Source organism: Rhamphochromis sp. 'chilingali' (genome assembly GCF_963969265.1).
Source record: "Rhamphochromis sp. 'chilingali' genome assembly, chromosome: 20".
In the NCBI taxonomy this organism is placed as follows: Eukaryota; Metazoa; Chordata; class Actinopteri; order Cichliformes; family Cichlidae; genus Rhamphochromis; species Rhamphochromis sp. 'chilingali'.
The window spans coordinates 16,625,449-16,646,490 of NC_137947.1; the positions used below are offsets into that span (position 1 = coordinate 16,625,449).

Below are 21,042 nucleotides of genomic sequence, written 5' to 3' on the forward strand. Positions count from 1 at the left end.
ACACTGCAACCTATTTGTACTTTTACATTGCCCCAAGTTGTCTCATAAAATATATGAGATCAAATGAGTTCAATTTAAATAACAAAAAACAGAAAGCACAGCTTTATTTTGTTCATACATACTGTAAGTTATCACGTGTGACTATTGGTGTCTTTGTCTGTAACTGTGTTTATCAAGTCCATGCACCTGGTGAGGCACACTTTAGGCAAGTCTGGGGTAACCTATAATGGCAGCTTTCAGTTCAGGACAATAGAGCTGCAGCTGGGCACTACATTGTGCAAATAGTAACTAGCTTGCTTACATCCAGCTTGGCCCAGCTTCAAATGCAAACTCATTTATCTCCTGCACCTTTCCTACTCCTCCTTTGTGCACACTTTGTCAGAAGAGTAACACGTGTCATTAAAGACTTGGCAGTCCAGGCAGCAGCGTCCAGCAGCGATGGCTGCAGATATTCAAAGCTGTGTGCAGCAACGCCCTCACTGTTCCCAAATTTAACTAGCACGACACAAAGTAAGAGCGATTCTCCCATTATGTCTGAAGCCAGCATCCCCCTCTTTTCACAGACAACAGTGGAGATGCTCAGCACTTATGGTTGCCATGGTGACCTCTTTGTCTGTCTGCTGACCTTTAACCTGCCACGATTGTGTGATGGCATTCTAAGGGTCACGATGAGGATTAGTGGAGATAACCACAAGCACCACTGAGTGTCAGACTTTTAGTTCAGTAACCTACATTCAGGTGATTAGGTTAAACTACACAGGTTAGTAAGTTAGATCTACATCTAGACTTGCGTTTCAGAGCTTTTTATTTTAAGAGTTTCAAACTATGCATACAAATTTATGTCAAATTCCCCCACTTTCTAATCCAGCTTTATTAGTATTTGCAAACCAGCCTGGGTGAAAAGCAGAAAGGGGAAAGAAAATTGTATCTAAACTTTTTGGAGTCACAGCTAGAATAAAAGATGGACATAGCAACCGTGTCATAGTAGGATCCCGCCCTGCATTGTGAAGTCTCGTATTGAAGTCTTAAGTTGGCATTTTTGCCATTGCCATCTTGTTTTTCCTTTTCTTTTTTTCCCCAAATTTGATTTGACCACGGTGCACAGTCTAGCAATCCTGCTTTGTCATCTGTTTTATGCTCAGTGAGATCATAATAACACATTTCTGAATTACTAAAACAATAACGCCTATTGTCTCCACCAATTTATAGTATCAGAGACTGTAACAGTTTTCGCCTAGTTAGACACAGTTGGCAGATCTCATTTTAACCTTGTTGCAAAACTCTAAACACATTCTCACTCCCTCAGACACTTCTTGCACAGTGATGTGCACTTGTGATGACTAACAATAACCACAGGAGGCAGACATCTCAGCGTCTCAAAATTGCTTATACCAGCAAAAGCCAGTTCCGGGTTCATAGTAAGCCGGGACATGAATGGGAAAGCCGACGAGGAAGGGAAACTGGGCACTTTCTCATGTATAGTATAGCATAAGGCGCAAGTGTCGCCAGATATGCAATACATGCAATGATGTGACAAAGAAAGATTGTCATAGGACTCGAGGTAGACTTGTGACAACTAACTACACCCTATGATTCTTAATTCTTCAAGTATTTGTTTTCTGTGTGACTTTATAAGTCTCTCACATTGTTGTGGAGGAATTCTCACCCAGTCTTCTGTGAAAGGTTGCTTCATTTCATTGATTTAGGCATTTGTTTATGCACAGTTCTCTTAATGTTCTGCCACAGCATTTCAGTCACATTGCGGTCTAAACTTTGACTGGACCATTGCAGCACCTTGATTTTTTTTTTCCAGCCATTCTGTTGTGAATTTGCTTCTATGTTTGCAAAACCAAACAAGCCATACTTCTTCAGTTGTTTTTTGTTTGTTTGTTTGTTTGTTTGTTTTAAATTGTGCTGTCATGAACTTCAATGTTTAACATGCTAACTAAGGCATGTAGAGTCTGAGATGTAGCACTTGGGTTTAATGCAGTATTTCTGACTGGCACACCTTGTCCTTGGATGTTTGTGCTGCACATGATTGGAGGAAGTCAAAGTGAATCTCCATCTAAGCAGAGCTTCTATTGCCATCATGAGCTTGAATCATTGCTTAAATCCACTGATGTTTCTGTGTGTGACTTTTCTAAATATAAGGGAAGGTGAGGAGAGTCACAGGAGGGACTCAGACGCAGACTGAAATCACAAAGATTAGTTTGTTTATTTTACTCTCCACGTGCGATATATACAAGTGAGGGAAGGGGGGTCCGAGGTCACCAAGGTTCATGAAGGGATCAGGAAAACACAGGTAGACTTCTTCACACAGTTAGCTTTCTCCTCTCAGGGAATCCTCTCCACGTTTACGCCGCACTGACTCACCACACTCACAAAAGGGTCATGGCAACAGATCCTCAGGTGGGGCATGCAGAATCTAGCATACGGACAGGAGAATCCATGTCAGGAAAAAACTCGAAGGGAACTCAAAAAAGGCTGTAGAACTGAAGTAACACTGACGAGGGTTACACAATAATCCAGCGATGAGGTATCCTCAGCTGCTGCCTTAAGTAGCGAACTTGAGTGAGGGATGAATCGCAGATGATTGTTTGCAGGTGCGAGGACCAGAGGCGGGAGCCTGCAATGAACTCCGCCCAGGTAGTGCGTAGAACGCGAGAGGGAAATGAGAGAGGAAAAGAAAACAGATGGAAGACCAGCCGGTCAGGCACGGGGACCATGACATAGTCAACTTTGGTTTTACTTTTTTCAGATTAGAAAGATGAGAGTTAAATATCCTTAAAGCTGTTTTTCCAGTACCTTTATTGGAGCGTGTAATGATTGCTCAGTAGTGTTAATATTTTAAGATGTGTTGTTTTCTTAAAAGTCTGATGTGACATATTGGGACTTCAGCTGGAAAACTGTTTTAGAAAAAGATGTAAGGTTTAAAGAAGTAAGTCTTAGCGTTGTGAGAAACTGTACGTAAAATGTGGCATCAGTAAGTTGTTGGGTTTTTTTTGCACAGTTTGAAGGAGTCGCCCCTGCTGGCTATAATGCTTGGCCAGTAGTTGAAGTTGACAGGAAGTCACTTGTGCTTATCCCTGATTGTTGATATTAACAAAAAAAAACAACAACAGAAAAAGTCAAATGACTCAAAATTAATGTGAACTGCTTTTCAAAACCACAACAGTTTTTTTCCATGTGACTCTGTATTTTGGTTGTCAATGAGAGAGAAATAAACACTTTTTGTAAAATAAATGAATACAGGTTCCTCCACATGCACACGTGGGCACTCTGGCAGTGAGCTGAAGGACAGCTTTCTTTTTCCCCTTCATTACGTAAACGTGTGGGACAGAAGGGGGCTGAGGTACGGAGGAAGATTCGTGAAATGTCAGAAACACTGTCAGTGATTAAATACAGCCAACTCATTATGACAGAGCAGGGTGAATTGCGCTTTAGCGTACTCTCTCTACTCTGACTTCTCTTCCCTGGCAGAGACATGCATTTTATTACATGAGCTCCCCTGTGATCAAAGCTGCTGTGTATTTTCTGTTAAACTGGTCCAAGTCAATTAAATTTATAACTACCTTGTGAGGTAGTTATCATTAATAGCTGCAGAGCTTTGGTAGCGACCCAAAATAGACTCAGCGAACCAGGAGAAATGTCTGTTTTATTTTATTTGTGGTTTGATTATTTGGCCAGAGTCTCCTATGCATCTGGGCTGATGCAAGGACCAGATGGTGCCAGCTTTGGGGTTATACAGTATGGCTGCTCCTAAAGTACTCGACTTGAGTCATCAGACACCAAGTCGTGTTTGATTGTATGGTATGGGGAAAAACAAAGGTCCACAGTAACGACACTCAGTCACTCAGTCTGTAACTGTGCTTATTTGATAGTTTAGAGTAATTACACATGCCGCAAATGTGGAATTTTGAAAGGATAAAAGACATTCCCAAGAACATCACATAAAAACTCTTAGGATCAAACATCATTTGAAACAAATGTTTGCTACTTTGTATAACCACTTGCTATACCCCAAGTATAGTCTCCTTGCTAGTTGTTGCAATATGTTATGAATCATTACAAATCATTAGGAAGTCTTACTACGGTTTTGTATTTCCTGCAGTGAGAGAGCAAAGTGCTCTCAGACTGCTGGCTTACTTGTGGTTCTTAGGGTATTTAAAAGTAGAATGGGAGGCAGATCCTTCAGCTTTCAGCCCCCTGTCCTCTGGAACCAGCTCCCAGTTTGGATTCAGGAGAGAGACACCCTCTCCAGCTTTAAGATTGGATTCAAAACTTTACTTTTTGATAAAGGTGGGGCTGGATCAGGGGAGCCTGAACCACCCCTTAGTTGTGCTGCAACTCACGTATCAGATATGATACATTTGGCATTATGTGGTTAGATGATCAGTTCATACCTTGCAACATGAAAATATTTTTTTTTAAAAATGGAAACAAGGTTAAATATCAACGGTCCATATTAGCCACTCAGGACTAATACACTGTATCATTTAGTTTTTTCACACTGAGTGCTCACATGCAATGCAAAGCAGTGGATTCTCGATGAGAGACTGAGCATTATGTGTTTTGCATGAGACACACTTAATGGGAACCAATTAGGGCTGCTACAAACGATTATTTTGATAGTCGACTAGTCACCAATTATTTTTGCGATTAATCAGATCGTGCATCCATTGGACGTAAAACGTACAGCTTATTGCATCAGCATGCATCTGCTCTTATATAACTATCATTAGCTTACAGCTTTAAGTGTTTAAGGTCTGTGCTAACTAAAAATAAAGACAAGATGATAGTTTATTCAATTTTAAATGAAATTTGCAGATTGTTTCGGGGAAGTTTAATATTAATAAACTCAGCTGTCTGCTCCTTGCTATCTAAAATATAACGGGACACCGGAGTATGTTCTCGAGCATCTCACACTTCTGATAATCAGTTGTTTGCTTGACGTTTATTCAGCTTTGTAAAAACTATAACTTTAATCTCAGCCAAACCGATATACGCAGGAACTAATAAAATACTGAAAAAAGCCAAACAATAACAGTTTTAAGTTATCTAAGTGACTTATATATGTTTAACCTGAGTAGCGAGAGACGGCGGTGGGTTTGAAAGCGATTTGCCGGGAGTCCGGTGTTCTCACGGGCTCTAGTAGCGATCGTGGCTCAAGAGTTGGGAGTTCGCCTTGTAATCAGAAGGTTGCCGGTTCGAGCCCTGGCTCGGACAGTCTCGGTCGTTGTGTCCTTGGGCAAGACACTTCACCCGTTGCCTACTGGTGGTGGTCAGAGGCCCCGGTGGTGCCAGTGTCCGGCAGCCTCGCCTCTGTCAGTGCGCCCCAGGGTGGCTGTGGCTACAATGTAGCTTGCCATCACCAGTGTGTGACTGGGTGGATGACTGGATATGTAAAGCGCTTTGGGGTCCTTAGGGACTAGTAAAAAGCGCTATATAAATACAGGCCATTTACCATTTAGTGAGCCTTGAACCCCGGCTAGCTATCGAGCTGGTGGGTAACAGACGTCTCCGAAAACGTCGGAGCGCTTTTGAAAATATGTGGTGTCTTGATAAAGTTACACAGTTACATTCTCGCCTGAAAATATGTTAAACGTTTATTTTGTGACCCAGAAAGAATAATAAGAGTAATATTAAAACTAACTAGCAGCCACACTATGAATTCTGGGATAGGTTGGGCCACGAAGTATACACCCGACCCATCCTTCAAATCTGGGGAAATGAAGGGTGCGTTTGTCGGACGCATTTGTCGGAGTCTTCGAATTTGGACAGCATTCGTCGTGTCGCTGTAACGTAATCTGCCTAGAAATGTGGGCACAGGAGGATGCGGTTCTTGAATTTGGACACAGATACGATACCGGACACAGCTTCTTCTTCAGGGGTTTAACGGCAGCTGGTATCCTTGTACGTGCAGTGCTGCCATCTTCTGTTTCAGTCCGTTATTACACTCTTAAATCCTACTACTTATTCCTGCGTCTTTTGGGATCTTACAAAGCTTCAAACGACGCATCGACTATTAAATCAGTTGTCGACGTTTTTGATAGTCGACGTAATCGTGACTAGTCGACTAATCGTGGCAGCCCTAGAACCAATAGCCCCAGAACTCAAACCATTTACTAATGCCTGATTTACATAATTAGGCAGAAATTAACTGCCATGTCTACACCACTCTTACTGATCACTCAAAGTACTTTATAATAACAGCCACATGTAACCACACATTTATATGGAACGCCAGGACTGCCATAATGAATTAATTAAATACACCATTAAATAATTAATTAAATGTGGCAATAATTAATTAAAATTGGAATTAATTAATTAAATAAATAGTTATGACACATGTAATTAATCAATTATTGACACATTTAATTAATTATTTATGTATTTCACATTTTAATTAATTATTGACACATTTAATTAATTAATTATTGACACATTTAATTAATTATTTATGTATTTCACATTTTAATTAATTATTGACACATTTCATTAATTATTGACACATTTAATTAATTATTTAATGATATATTTATTTATTTCATTTTGGCAGTCCTGACGCCTGGCTCTCATCATGAAATAATTTTATCTGTCAGCCTCACCCATCAAACTCAGGGGGCGGGGTTAACGCTGATCGAGTCAAAACCATTGCTTTGGCCTGGTGGCCATTGTTTCTAGCACACAACAACCGGCATGTGGAAGCTAACAGAACTGAGCTTTGAAAAACCCTGTTTGTGTGTTACCAAATACCGTTTTAATATTTTTTTAGCCGAGAATGTAGTGGTTTAATCTTCATGTGTCTGGTCGGTTTGTCAAGATACAGCCTCTTTGCAAAAGTGTTTCGATGATTTCGGAGATGTCTGCCCAGTCTCACGGCAAAGCGTGGGATAGACCCGCTCGCCTCGCAAGCAATCCCACCGACAAAGCGCAGGCCCCGGTACACAGCTGTAGTAACCCCCGCTGACTTCTTTTACTGAGGTTATATTTATCGATGTTTTATTTCCTGATGTTCTTATGTGTCCTACGTGTTTCAGTCACCAATTCTGAATTATAACTAACATTAAAAACATGTTTAAGGAGGAGAGAGAGCAAATAAATCTGTTTAACATCTGATCTTTGGGTTTTTGTTCAGTAATCAGCGTGACCTGTGTATAAACACATAAAAGAGATAACGTTGGTGTTTCCGTCATGTAGTAACTGCTGGCTTTAACTGTACAAAGGTTGTTCGACACTATGAAACACATACAGACTTCATGATGTTCGGCTAATATTTTTATTGTGAATATTAATCATGCTGACCTCGCTCTGTACACCACGCAGCGAGATCAGCATATCCACGATATCCTCAGCTCCATGAGTTAACACAAAGTTTCCCAGCTGACTATCTAACTGCCAACTATTCCAGAGACGTGAAAATATACAGCATAAAGAAAAGTGTAAGAGACTCAGCAGCAGATTAGAATAACAGTTATACATTTAATAAATCACCAAATGAATCCAAGAAACGAGCAAACCTGTTCCGACAATTTGAATTTGTATTCCCTCAGCTGCAGACTCGCTGCTGTTTAAATGTTTGAAAAGGAAGATTAGATATAAAAAACGTCAAACATAGACTCAGTCTGCCTTCACATTTGATATGAGGCCAGCACGTATAGTGGCCTCAGCAGGCTATTACTGAAATACACGTGCTATATCATAAACTATGATATAAACAGGGAGGTCCTATTAACATGTTTAGTTTTAAAGGACACCTTCCTGCCTTTAGTCTCATTCATGAGCAGCATTAGTTTTCTTCTAACATCCAGAAGTCTGCACAATGTGTTTCATAGTTTGTAACAAGCCTTTGACAGGTAAACATAACATGACCGAAAAAGCAAAAAAAAGAAAAAAAAAGAGAGAGAGTGTTGACATAAGAAGAGAAAATTCTCTCAATTATGGAGACAGACAAATGGTTCATTTATGTTTGATGTGTGTTTATTCCTCCCTAAATATCGTCGGTGAAGTTCGCCATGCATGTCAGATTTTCCTGCGCATTTTTATACCTCTGCCAACAGAGAGAGAAAAAAAATCACATTCTAACAGACAGCTGGTGCTTAGAATACAGTTGAATAACTATTAAAAAACAGATGATATTTAGATGATAGTTCAGTCTAACACATGTGCCAGTGAACCATTAAACGTCTGTGAAACTATGCAGTTATGAAACGTAACTTTAACCTCAGCCAAACCGATTTGCTCAGTTGTAAATAAAACAGCGAAGTAAACGTGACCCGACAGACAGAACCTGAGTGAATGAAGTCCAGCGTTTAACCACTGAGAGCTAAAACTCAGCTGAGGTTTGAAAGCTGTGTGCCGGTGATTGGACATCAGCCGCTGATAAAGCTGTTCGCCTATAAAGTGCTCTGTAAGGAAACGAGCTCCAGCAGCTCTGCGCTCGGGGAAAACACTATATTTACTTATCTTGTGCAGAAAAATGCGCTGACATTGCGTTATATCGAGCACCGGCTGCCCAGTTAAACTGTGACTATCACCAGGTAACTAGGCGTGTTTCTTGAATTAGCAGCAGGTGTTAAACAGCTGACAGATGAGGAGGAGGATGCATGCAGGTAAACTGAGGGTCTGTTGAGCTGATCGCTGGTTTCGTGAGAAAAATGTCAGCTCGTTCTTTATGTTACAGAAGCAGAGACACAAGACCAGGCGGAAAGAGACGATCGTTCGGTGAAAATGAGAATCTGCGAATGCAACATGTGGAACACGGAGAGTGGAATATGTAAACAAACCGGTTAACGTAACCCCCTCGGTGCACTCTGCATGCTAACTGTTAGCAGAGCTAGTGAAATCTCTGAAAACATCTGAGCACTTTTGCAAACATGTTCTATGTTGACAACCTGACCAGACATACTGCGCGACATTCGCGGCTAAAACACTGTTAAAAGTGTAGCTGGTGACAGAAAAACGGGGTATTTTAAAACTACACCACCACCATTGCTGCTTGTGATTTGATCTGCATTCTGGGATAACTGGCTGCCCCAAGTCTACACAAGCAATCGATTTTCTAGGATCGACCTGTTTTGACTTACTTTGCACGGCAACCAATCAAATGTTAGAGAAGCTGCATGGGCAGCGTTAACCCCGCCCCCTGAGTTTGATGGGTGAGGCTGACAGATAAAATTATTTCATGACGAGAGCCAGGCGTCAGGACTGCCAAAATGAAATAAATAAATATATCATTAAATAATTAATTAAATGTGTCAATAATTAATGAAATGTGTCAATAATTAATTAAAATGTGAAATACATAAATAATTAATTAAATGTGTCAATAATTAATTAATTACATGTGTCAATAATTAATTAAAATGTGAAATACATAAATAATTAATTAAATGTGTCAATAATTAATTAATTACATGTGTCATAACTATTTATTTAATTAATTAATTCCAATTTTAATTAATTATTGCCACATTTAATTAATTATTTAATGGTGTATTTAATTAATTCATTATGGCAGTCCTGGCGTTCCATACATTTATACAGTGCTTTATCTATACACTACAAGCACTTTAGGCACCTCATAGACACCCATGAGGTACATAAATTTAGAATCACCAATTAACCTAATGTGCATGTTTTTAATCTGTGTGAGGAAGGAACTCATTGGAAATCCTGGCAGGAGCAGGGAGAACATGCAAAGCCCAGCTGGGATTTGAGCCAGGAACCTTCTTGCTGTGAGGCGACTATGCCCCAGAACCACAGAAATCTCCAGCGGTTACATATAACAGGAGATGGTGAATTATTGACAGGGGATGCTGATACTTCAGTGCACATTCAGCTGTTGTTTGCAGTTAAAACACATTGCAGTTTGATTTGTTTTGTACAATATGCATAATTTGATGCCAGTAATGCTTCACTGCTTAGCCCTCTTAGGTCCTTTGAATCTGTGAGTTTGTGGCGTGTCCTGACTGTTGTGAGAACCTAAGTCCCTGGACAAGCTTTGAAGTCGTGCCACTTGGTTTCTCTGGGTGAAAAGAAATGCTGACTTTGCCCCCCCCCCCCCTGTTGAAAGCAATGCCAATCAAATCCTACCAAGGGCACACAATGGCCTCCTGGAGAAACCAGAGCTCAGTCATGCATTAATTTAACCTGCCTAATTTAGAATATCACTAATACACCTGAAGAGGATAAAAACTCATCTGCTTGCTCCCTCCTGTCATTGGTTCTGAAGGACCTCTTCCAAATGGCATCTACCAAGGGTAATCATTATAATGAATTCATGGCTTTGTCTGTTCTTTTGTCTGTTTTCCCTTTGTTCATTCATTATCCTCTCATCTCTCTCTGTTGCCACGCAATAATGTAATTCTTTTAATGCACCAATGGAATTTGTGTGTACCTCTCTATAAACACGTATGCATGTGTAAGTGTGTGTGTGTGTGCACCATTGTGTGTACACACAATCATATGGCAACCATGCCTACTCAGCATGTCGCACTAGCAACAACTTAAGTAAGGCTTTTCCTGTGTCATTGTTAGAGGATCTGAGGCCCTCATGCTGCTGTGCCTGCCTAGTGTTTGTGTTTGCATTTGTATCACTGTGTACATAAAACAAAGGACCTGCTTGCCTTTCCCTTCTAACCCTTCCCAGGGCGAAAATTATTTACAGATTTATACATACCAGCTTCTAAAACCTGAAAAACAGACGTGTAGGACTTAATATATGATTGTGTGTTTGTGCAAATCTTTGTCCTATATCTACTGACCAAACTCAGAAGGTCCAGGAACAGGTTAAATCCATGAAAGAAGCTGCAAGGCTGCAGGGGACACTTTAGTTGCTGAATAGAGATTTGAAGATTTGCCCTCCTTCCTTGGATGAGCGAAAGGGGTGAAAGAGGGAATGACCCCGTGTCCCCTCATGCTGACCAACCACTGCTAGCTTGTAAATTGAGTCCATGTGGGTTTATGGGTGTGGTGTCGAATAGTGCACATTTCCTTCCAGGATTGAGATTGTAGATGTTACATAACTCGGCATGTGTGTGAAATGAACTTTGAATGAGAATTCATTGTGTCCTTAAAATAGCCTCACCCATGGGCTCTTAACTGTCCACAAAGGAAGCGTGACAGCTGTAAACATGCATTTCTGTTTGTGTGCGTTTGAAGGAGAGAGCACGCAGAAGAGAGCGCGGAAAGTCGCTGTGCAGGCATTTAGTTACAGTGTTTAGCTTGCAGATGTGCTTTTGGAAAAGGGATCAGAGTGATATGTGAGTAGCCTCAGGGGTCTTCTGATTATGAGCCATACTGCGCCTCCTCTCAGGTAATGCAGACTTTATAGTTTCAGGGTTTTCTCCAAGGAAAATATTCCATATGGCCTTGGATCCAAATGCTAAAGTGGGTGTTTGCATAAAGGTTACTGCTGTTCATTCTGAGTATCCTAATGTTTGACATGTGTTAGTCTTTTGAGCTTTGACCTACACAAAGAGGTGTTTAACTGATTGTTTGACAGGTTGTGTATATGTGGGCTGGATGTGAAGCAAAGGGGCAAGTTGAAGCGTAGAGTCATGTTTTCCCATTTCCCATAATTGTTACCTCTCACTTCAGCATATCCAACACCACCTCTGGGATGGTAAAGCTGTCTTTTTTTGTTGTTTTTTTCTCTTTTTTTGTCCCTGACACAATGAAGATGATCAGTAGAAAGTCAAAACTTTAGTAAAGAAGCCAAAAAGAGAAGAAACTCCCTCATACTTTTGCCCTTCATCAATGGTCTGTAACTTTTCCATGCAATTGAGAGACAAGTTTACATTATCGTCTGCTGTAATGGTAGTAATGACAAGTGTTGGCAGCAATGCTTGGCACTGCTCCATCACTGGGCTGGACTCCAGTGGGTCAGCCTCCACATGTATCAGAGACAGTTTACGACTGCGGTGCCGAATGACTTTCTTTACGTCGCTTGCTGTGCATGTGTACTGTAGCTTGGGGTGATTAATGTCCAGGCTTCTTTTTCCTAATGAGAGCTGGGCAGCTCGTTAAAGAGGAAAAAAAAACACACGGGACACTTAAAGAGCTGAAAATTAAGGGCGTGGTGGAATATCGTTAGAAGTTGTCGAGCTTTTTGTCGAGTGGAGTGGCAGCTGGAGGAGGAGGAGCGGTCTAAAAGCCTGAGACGCTTAAAGGAGATGAACTTTCTGGTTGCATTTTTTGACCTGTATTTTTTTATAGGAATCTGCAAATTTTTTTCTAAATTGCATCACATTGTCTTGTGAATTGAAACCAGAAGGCTTGCATAATCAGATAAGAGCATTTTTATGTCTGCTACACCCAGAGGGAACACTGGGGAATGTAGGACAGCTGTGTTACATTGCTTTTACCTGCTAAAGGGGCCTTAGCAACACATGCCAAGTGATAGTAACATGATAACGGTTGGCAGCTATGTCTTGTACACAAACAAGCGTAGGAGACGTAGTTGTGTTTGGTGTAACCTGTTTAGCAGTGTGGCTTGTTGATGTTGTTGCAGCGTTAAACCTGTTAGACTACTGGTCACATTCAGAGGAGAGCTCAACCACAACCATCTCAATGAATAACACCAAGGAGCTATTAACATTTATTCTAAAGATTTTTTTATTTGGGACGTGAATTTTTCTCAATGATAATCACCCAGGTAAGACTTCCCTCAGTCATAACTCTTTATGCACTTTGCTATTGGTTTTTTCTTTTGCACATCTTTAATCAACCCTAAATGAAGACACGGTTCAGATGTTATGCTTTGGTTCTTTTATAGTAAAACACTAACATGCATATGTTCAGGTTTAAGGTGGGTCAGTGAATAACTGATTAAAAACAAAGCTTTCAAGAGCAGTGCACTCACTTTACTGTGTCCTTTCAGTCTTATGTTAAAGATTGAAAGACTGCCGCATGTCCGCGCTGGTTGTCAGCATGAATTGTGCAGCTGCAAGCACTAATCCACATTGTGATTAAATAGCTGGCAATATGCAAGTTGTTGTAGTGTTGACAGGGTTTTCACAGTTACTGCCAGTGTGGAGATATTACTTTGTGGGGACGAAATTTGCTTCAGCACACCGCACTCACTCCTCGTGCATATTTCAAGTGTGTAGTCTTCGTCTGTGCTTGTTTTACAGTGTGTAAGGAAGCGTTTGGGGAAGACAACTTATTAGAATCTTACGTGTTTTTTTGTCACGTGTTCATAGATATTAACACTGAATTTTCAGCTACTTCAGCTAAAGATATAACACTTACACACTTATCTGCTCAAAGACATTTAAGATATTTACTCCTTGGTATTATTCCAGCGTTTGCTACGACTCCCAATCTGAGACTAAATCAGAAAACTTTCCTGAGGGGATATGAGGTGAGAATACATAAAATGATATTCATCATAATTTAAATGTAAGATGTTCTTTGCATTTTCTAGATGCAAATACTCAAGCAGCATAAATGCACATGGCAGTATTTCATGGCTGCAGTGGTACACCACAGCAAGTGTTCAGTAAATGTTGTGTTGAAATGTTGAGGATAAATGCAAAAATGATGAACTTATCAAGCTGCAGAAAGGGGCTAATATATATGAAGCCACACCATGCAGCAGTTTGACTGTGATAAGTGTAACTGACAAACTCAGTGACTGTTGAACTTTGCAGTGAGATAAAAAACAGCCCTTCGGAGCCATGACTAAGATTGCAATTCTTGAGTACACGTTTCAAAAAAGTGCATCAAAAGTGTAAAAATTCCCAAGTCTCTTATATAATCAAGTCATTTCCCATATGGTTTGTCTTTTAGGCTCAAAGACAAACCATTGGTGTAACATCCTACTCAGTAATGTTTGAAATTATGACACGACTTAGTGCTAAATCCATCAATATGATCGGATCTTCCGCCACAGGTTATGTTTGCGCAGCTGTCTTATCTTTTTGGTTGAACATGTTTACTGCAGGCTGGATGCTACACTGATATAGTTTTTATTGTTTTGACTGGGCTGCGCTGAACTATATCTGCTCCCACAATCAAGCCCATGGCTGAGGTTGGTTGCTAGATTGTTAACAGCAGGCACTGGCTCTGGCTACCTTCATGTTTCCTTGTCCTGGGTTGAACTCAGCTTCTTGGCTACATGGTTACCTTTAAAAGAGGCAAAGTTACTAACCACGCTTTTCCTGAGTGGGGTTGTTTAGGAAAGGATTTAGGGGTGGATGAACAAGACAGTCATTTAGAAATTATAGATGGTGCAGCAAATTATTCGCCTATGCTTGCAGTACTGTGCAAAAGTCTTGAACCATCACTCATTTCTTCATATTTTGCTAGGAAAATGTAATATCTGTGCAGCAATTTATTGAAACATCTAGAAAAATACAGAATGTAAAGTATGTAGCTCACCTATCTTGCAATATTGACTTTCAAGTTCTAAAGAACTTGAAAGTCAATATTTAATATGACTACCCTTATTCTTTAACACAGCCTTAACTCTGTCAGGAAAGCTTTCTTGACATTTTTTTAAATACTAGGAATATTTCTGCAGGCTTCTTGAAGGACATTCAAAGCTCTTCTTTGGATGTTAGCTGCCTCTAACATCCAAAGTGTGCTTCAGTAATGGTGAGGTCCAGGCTCTGGGGAGGCCAGTCCATGACTGATAATGCTACACTGGGTGTTTTATATCCAGGTATAGTTTTGTTGCAGTAGCAGTGTGTTTGGGATCATTGTCATGCTGAAAAATAAAGCCAATCAAATGCTTTCCAGATGGTATTGCATGGTGGATCAAAATCTCACTGTATTTTTTTAGAGATGGCTGTAGACGCTTACCGTTGTATCTCTCTCCGGACCTCCTGATGACAATTTGAACCAAAAATTTGCAATTTGAATTAATCACTCCATAAAATCTGTTGGCACTGGCACAGTTCTTGTGTAATTTGGCATATCTCAGCCTTTTCTACGTGTTTCCCTTCCACTGAGGCCGTTTGTGATGAAGCCTCAGCAAACAAGAGATGGATCAACTGAAAGTCCAGATACATCAGGTCCATCAGATCTTTGCTGGACTTTTCTAAATCTTCAACTTGTCCACTTTCCTAAAACATTTCTAAGATATGCCAAGTTTAGCTCTTTGAGAATCACCCTGCTGGAGCCAAAATACGATGCCCATTAAACTGTTATTTTTGGCATTCATCATTCAACTAAAGAAATGGGGGAAAAACAGAAGCTTTTTATGCCAGGCTGCTATCAACAAAGTGCCTAAAGATATAGTTTGCTACTCCAAAAAACTGGTTCATCCCTTGAGTTAGGTGCTTTTTTAATGCTAGGTGAATGATAAAACAAGCAAATAAAACAAAATATTCTTCTAAAAATGGCCAGGTGCAAGGGCTGGAGTGAAAATGAGTGAAAAAGTAGTCAGTTTCCAAAGAAAAACTTGTCCTGGAGATCTATTGAGATTGCTTAAGACGACAATTACAAGAAACTCTGACTTCTTGTGTGCAAAAATATAAAGGAATGAGGAGTCACTCCAGACTTTTGCAAAGACTGTGTCTTGCTTCATCCTGTGTCTGATGATGACAGAATGCAAAACTTCCTTACAATGATAAATCACATGTCTTAAACCTCAAGGGGCACAAAAGCACTCGCTGTCCAGTGTAACTGTCATGTGATGGTGGTTTTTGCTTATCATTATAAGCATTTTTGCTTTTAGCAGTATTTCAGCCCCATGTAAGTTAAAGGTGCCAACTAACTTAAACCTGTGATTAGTTTGACAGTTGTGAGTAATCTTTATTTACTGTTAATTATATTTTTGATTAGCTGATGAACTGCTTTGTCTGTAAAATTCTGAGAATAACCATTAAAAATCCCCAAAGCTTAATTTCAGATCTGGTTATTTGGCAAGATCAGTTGAAAACGCAGAAATAAGAAGCTTGATAATCCAGGAGCAGCAAATGTTGTTCTTAATTTTGTTGTTAAGTTGACTAATTGAATAATGGATTAATCATTTTAGTAGTTGCACAATCAACTCTGAGGTAGTCCTGTGTTGGTGAGCTCTGTCCAACTGATCCAGATCCAGCACTATCCATTCCACAATTTGCTCCAATCCCTGTGCGTAGGGCTGGAGTAGCCCACATAGGGGATCCTTTGTTTAGGAGAGTCTAGGCATGGAAGATAATTTACAAGCCGCTAAGGTCCTCACGCCATTGGCTGATGAGGCTCTGTCTGCGTCTGCAAAAGGCATCCCATCTGTGTGTGTGTCTGTATGTCTGTGTATGTGCGGTGAGTGTGTGCGCGCCTGCTGTAGCAGTGCTTTGCTACGGCGGCTAGTCATGACACCCAGGAGCTTGCCCTGCGTACGGCTACTGTAGCCAATGTTTTCTGCAGGCTGGAGGCAGGCAAAGCAAGATGGCCACCAATACCTTTTAGGGATATGCTGCCTAAACCGGAGGGGCTTCCTCCGAGGACAGATAAGGTAAAGACAACCATAGTCTTCACCCTGAGTTCTTTTGTCTTACTGCAAGATAGGTCAGCTACAGTGGAGCTCATCTAGAGGTATACGCCGTTGTGTCTCTCTCTCCTCGCCACCCTGGATTTAGCTGACCAGGAGTGCTTTATTTGGACGCCTGTTTTGTTATTGTCCCTTTCACTGAGGACCTGGCCTTTTGTGTGTGAGCACTTGTCTTGTCTTTTCCAGGTGGGTTTAAGGGCTGGGACAACAAAGTTAGCAGCAAATGGATACAAGAAAGCCCTCGTCTTTCCTTTTATTGCATGCCTTTATTTAAGCCACTGTGCTGTATGAAGAGTCCGTTTGCTTCCCCTTTTCTTTCTTGCAGTGTTTTGAACAGCCATATTTCTGCACCTGCTGTTTTCTGACTGCTTAGCAGAAAAGTGGAGTGCTTGTAAGCCTTGGGTCGTAACTTGGCAGGTTTTACTTGTTTGGCTACAGTAACAGTATTATTACTGTGCGGTTTGTAGGAAAGGGCCTCGCTGTTAATGACGCCGTCTTAATCTCTATAATTTTATAGTTGATTAAGCTCGTGCTCTTTTTCACCGCTTTTCTCTTTAGGTAGTATGTTTTGTGTGTAGACGACATTATATTGAGCTCAGCGCAGACAGGAAGTACTCAATGAATGAAGGAAATTCTCACGTGTTCAGAGAAACACATATAAACCACTACTTACGCTCTGACTCAGGAAGGAAGCATGTGTTTTTTCAGTGTGTTAATGTCAGGGTGCTGTGAGGTGGCAGGCTTAACGGTATGATTTCTGCATACCCACAATGTGGCAAAAGAAAATCGGAGTATTCACTTTTTTGTTGTAGCAGTTCATACGATGTCTATGTATAATGTGTTTTCTGTGCATGTGTGCGTGTTTTTGTCTGTGGTCTTGCGTTACAAATAGATGCACACTACTTCAAACCTCCTTGGAGACCCAATTTGCTCTCTTTGGAGAGACAGAGACACAGGGTTGCTACGATTCATGTAGTAGTGACACTCTGTTGCCGCAGGTCTCTGAACGGGTGTTTGTGTGTTAAGAACTCACCCTTAGCCACTCTTGGATATGTTTTATTCATTCCGAAAGCTCTGACAAGCTCCGTAGTTAGTCACGGTTTGTCTAACACAAAAGAAGAAGAGTGTGTTTGCAAGTGACTAACCCGGCGATATACCCAACAAGCACAAAGACGCAGCACCAGCACATCACAGTCCGAGCTCCCTCCAGAGACCCAGTGGCTAAATGAGAACACATGACTTTGCATTCGCATCCTGCTTTTAAGCTTTTTGCTTTTACAAGGATAAATGTAAAATAATTAAAAGCAGAGGCTGCACTTTGATGTCTGCTTCGGATCATAAACAGTTGGATGCACAAACGGATGCACACGCGCACACACATGCATGCCGACGTGTGTGTCTGGTGCAGTGCTGGAAGGCAGCCAGTACTGCTTTGTCATTGAAAGCAGTTTATTGTGACATGCTGCTTATTCTTGCACTGTGCCCCATCTTCTTCACTCCTCTTTTCTTTCATTGGCCCATTTGTGCATTCAGTGCAGAGCGGTTATCTCATATTCTTGCATTGGCAGCTTTGGTGTTGCCTCAGCCTGAGCTTGAACTATCTGTTGCATCAGCGGCGTGTTTCTAGTAGTCAGACACAATCCTGACAGCCATGGGGAGTTCAGTGGACTGAGGAGTAACTGCAGCAAACCAGAGAGTGATCAGGAGTACCACATCACTGAAAAGACCTGGTGATCATTTAGCTTTCCCATGTTAATCACAAACAGCTCCGTGGTCACTGCAATTTACTCTTGAGTTGTCAAATAACATTTAACCTGTGCTTAAAGGAGAAACTCCAGCTTCAGCAAAGTTAGAAACTGAGCCAAAGACAAAAGCTGTTCTGTGTATTTTTAGTACTGAGAATGGAAAAAATAATTGGACAAACAGGCAAGATGCAGTCAGGAGACCTTTAGGTCATTTATAAGGCCCAGTTGGAAGATGTGTGCTTGTATGCAAATCAGAAATGTAAGATTGTAAGAAAGAACTTCACACACCTAAAACTCTTGTCTTCACACTGCTGTTGCAGAAGATAGCTCAGCATCTGTATTCTCTCTGACCTCTGTGTGCCTTTTATTCTTCCAGCTATAGCTTTGGAACAATGCCTAATCTCCTATTTTTCAGTGTCTTCTTCTTTACAGATGCCACTTTATTGCATGTAAGGTGTCACTGTATGCTTTTGATGGTTGAAAACAATGTTCCCTTTTTGTTCGGGATTTCTGAGAATCTTTTAAGTGAACTGGTACCAGCTCCAGATTTAGGCTGATTCTGAGCACATTTTAAGACTTGAAGGATTGTTGTGTTTTATGAAAAGCGGTTAAAAAAAATGTCAGTATTGTGTTACCGCTCCATTAGTCGAGCAGGTTTTTTTGTAAAATAAACATAAGGTTTATGGTTCATTTTCCACAGGTATTCCTGTGCAGTCTATAAAACTCCCTTCTCCCATACATCGTTCTGTTTGTCAAGTGCAGTAAAAATAGTGCACTAATAGTGTGCCAATCTAAATCCGGTGCACGTCCAGTGGAAACGGAGGGAACAAAGAGCACATGTAGGTGATAAACACAAGTGTTTTTTGTTTGGTCTGTGGGTTCACAGGAGATCTGGTTTATATTGATGTACTGCTTAATTGAATTCTGCGATTCAATTAATCTTACCCAGCTAGTCTATCTTCCTACCAGGCCAAATCTTAAATGCCCTGAAAAGTCTACATTAATTGATTTGGTTTTAACAAATGTACCTCATAAATTCTCTTCACTTGGTGTTTTCTGTAATGACCTAAGTGATCACTGTGTTGTTGCTGTTTGCAGAAATGCTAAAATTCCAAAATGTAAGCCACGCATAGTGTGCAAAAGGAATCTTAAACAATTTAATGAACAGGCTTTTCATCATGATTTGTCATTAGTTAATTGGGAAAAAATCGGACTATTACCAGATGTAGAGCTAGCTTGGACATATTTTAAGGAAAGTTTTATGGGAATTGTTAATAAACATGCCCCCTTACGGAAAGTTAGAATTAAAGGTCGAGAAAATCCTTGGTTTTCGCAGACACTCGCAGATAGCATACACAAGCGTAATAGAGCATGGGACAAGGCGAGACAAACAGATACTTCCACTGATTGGTCTGTTTTCAAACAGCTTAGAAATAAATGTACTTCTCTTATTAAAAAGGCCAAATCTGAATACTTTTTGTCTGTCACCACTGAGAACCTCAATGATCCACAGAAATTTTGGAAAGTAATCAAGTCTTTTTCCGCCAATAAAATGACTCAAACCTTTCCTAAATCTGTTGTAAAAGATTCAGTCTCAATTAATGATAAAACTGAAATTTTGAATTGTTTTAATGAACACTTTCTATCAGTGGGTTCCTTGTTTGCTTCTGCAGAAACTTTTTTAACAAATACTTGCCCAGAACTCTCTATGTTTTCTGGAGACCGTTTTAACTTTGTACCTTTTAGTGTTTATGAAGTGCATAAAGCTTTAAAGGCTTTGGATCACAGAAAACCTCCTGGTCCAGACTTGATGGAACCTTGGCAGCTGATTTTATTGCAGAACCACTCTCAATTCTATTTAATTTTTCAATTAAAACCAAAGAAATTCCAGCGGTTTGGAAATCAGCTTTCGTTTTGCCTTTATTGAAAGGAGGTGATCCATCGGTGTTGACTAATTATAGGCCAATATCAAATTTGTGTGTTTTATCCAAAATCCTGGAATCTCTAGTTTGTGACCAGTTGAAAGAGTTTTTGTACTCTAATGATATTGTCTCCAAATTTCAGTCAGGCTTCAGGAAAAAACACAGTACTAACACTGCCACTATGAAAGTGATAAATGATATTATTGTGGCACTTGATAAGAAATTGTACTGTGCGTCACTCTTTATTGACCTCTCAAAAGCTTTTGACACTGTTGATCATGCAGTCCTAAAAAACAGACTGCTCAGCCTTGGATTGTCAGAACATGCATTAGCGTGGTTCTCAAATTATCTGAAAAATAGAACCCAGTGCATTAAACTTGAAGGTCTTTGTTCTAAATTTGTTGCTGTCCACAAGGGGGTGCCACAGGGCTCAGTTTTGGGTCCCCTTCTGTTCCTTTTATATATCAATGACTTGGGTCAAAATGTCTCAGACACAAATTTGCATTTTTATGCTGACGACACAGTTATTTACTGTTATGGATCATCTCTTGCTCAGGCCATTGAAACTTTACAGAAAGCCTTTGTTGCTTTCCAGCATTCACTTATTCAGCTAAAATTAGTTCTCAATGCTGACAAGACTAAGCTAATGTTGTTTTCCAAGTCAAAGAAGGTCCCGGAGCCTATTCCAGTGGTGTCCACCCTTGATGGAAATGTCATAGAGATAGTTCATGAATATAAATACCTTGGTGTCTGGATTGATGACTCCTTCACCTTTAAACCACATATAGAGAGACTAATAAAGAAACTGAGACTTAAACTTCGTTTTTTCTTCCGTAATAAACAGTGCTTTTCTTTTGCAGTAAAAAAACGTCTTGTCACTGCAACCTTT

At 40.4% G+C, this 21,042-nt stretch overlaps 1 protein-coding gene across 5 annotated transcripts in view; it reads left to right on the plus strand.

The window, feature by feature from the left end:
- The window catches only part of tet1 (tet methylcytosine dioxygenase 1), a 43,348-nt gene that overhangs the window by 7,583 nt on the left and 14,723 nt on the right, over nucleotides 1–21,042 (plus strand). Inside the window, exon 1 of one of the 5 annotated variants that reach the window (XM_080869588.1) lies at nucleotides 12,488–12,661. The exons of 3 other annotated variants lie outside the window; for them this stretch is intronic. In XM_080869588.1, the coding sequence (XP_080725714.1) occupies nucleotides 12,647–12,661 (15 nt within the window). In that variant the 5' untranslated portion in view covers nucleotides 12,488–12,646. Of the gene's footprint in view, nucleotides 1–12,487; nucleotides 12,662–16,153; nucleotides 16,451–21,042 lie in introns of those variants that run through there. One more of the 5 variants, XM_080869587.1, reaches the window with a different exon arrangement.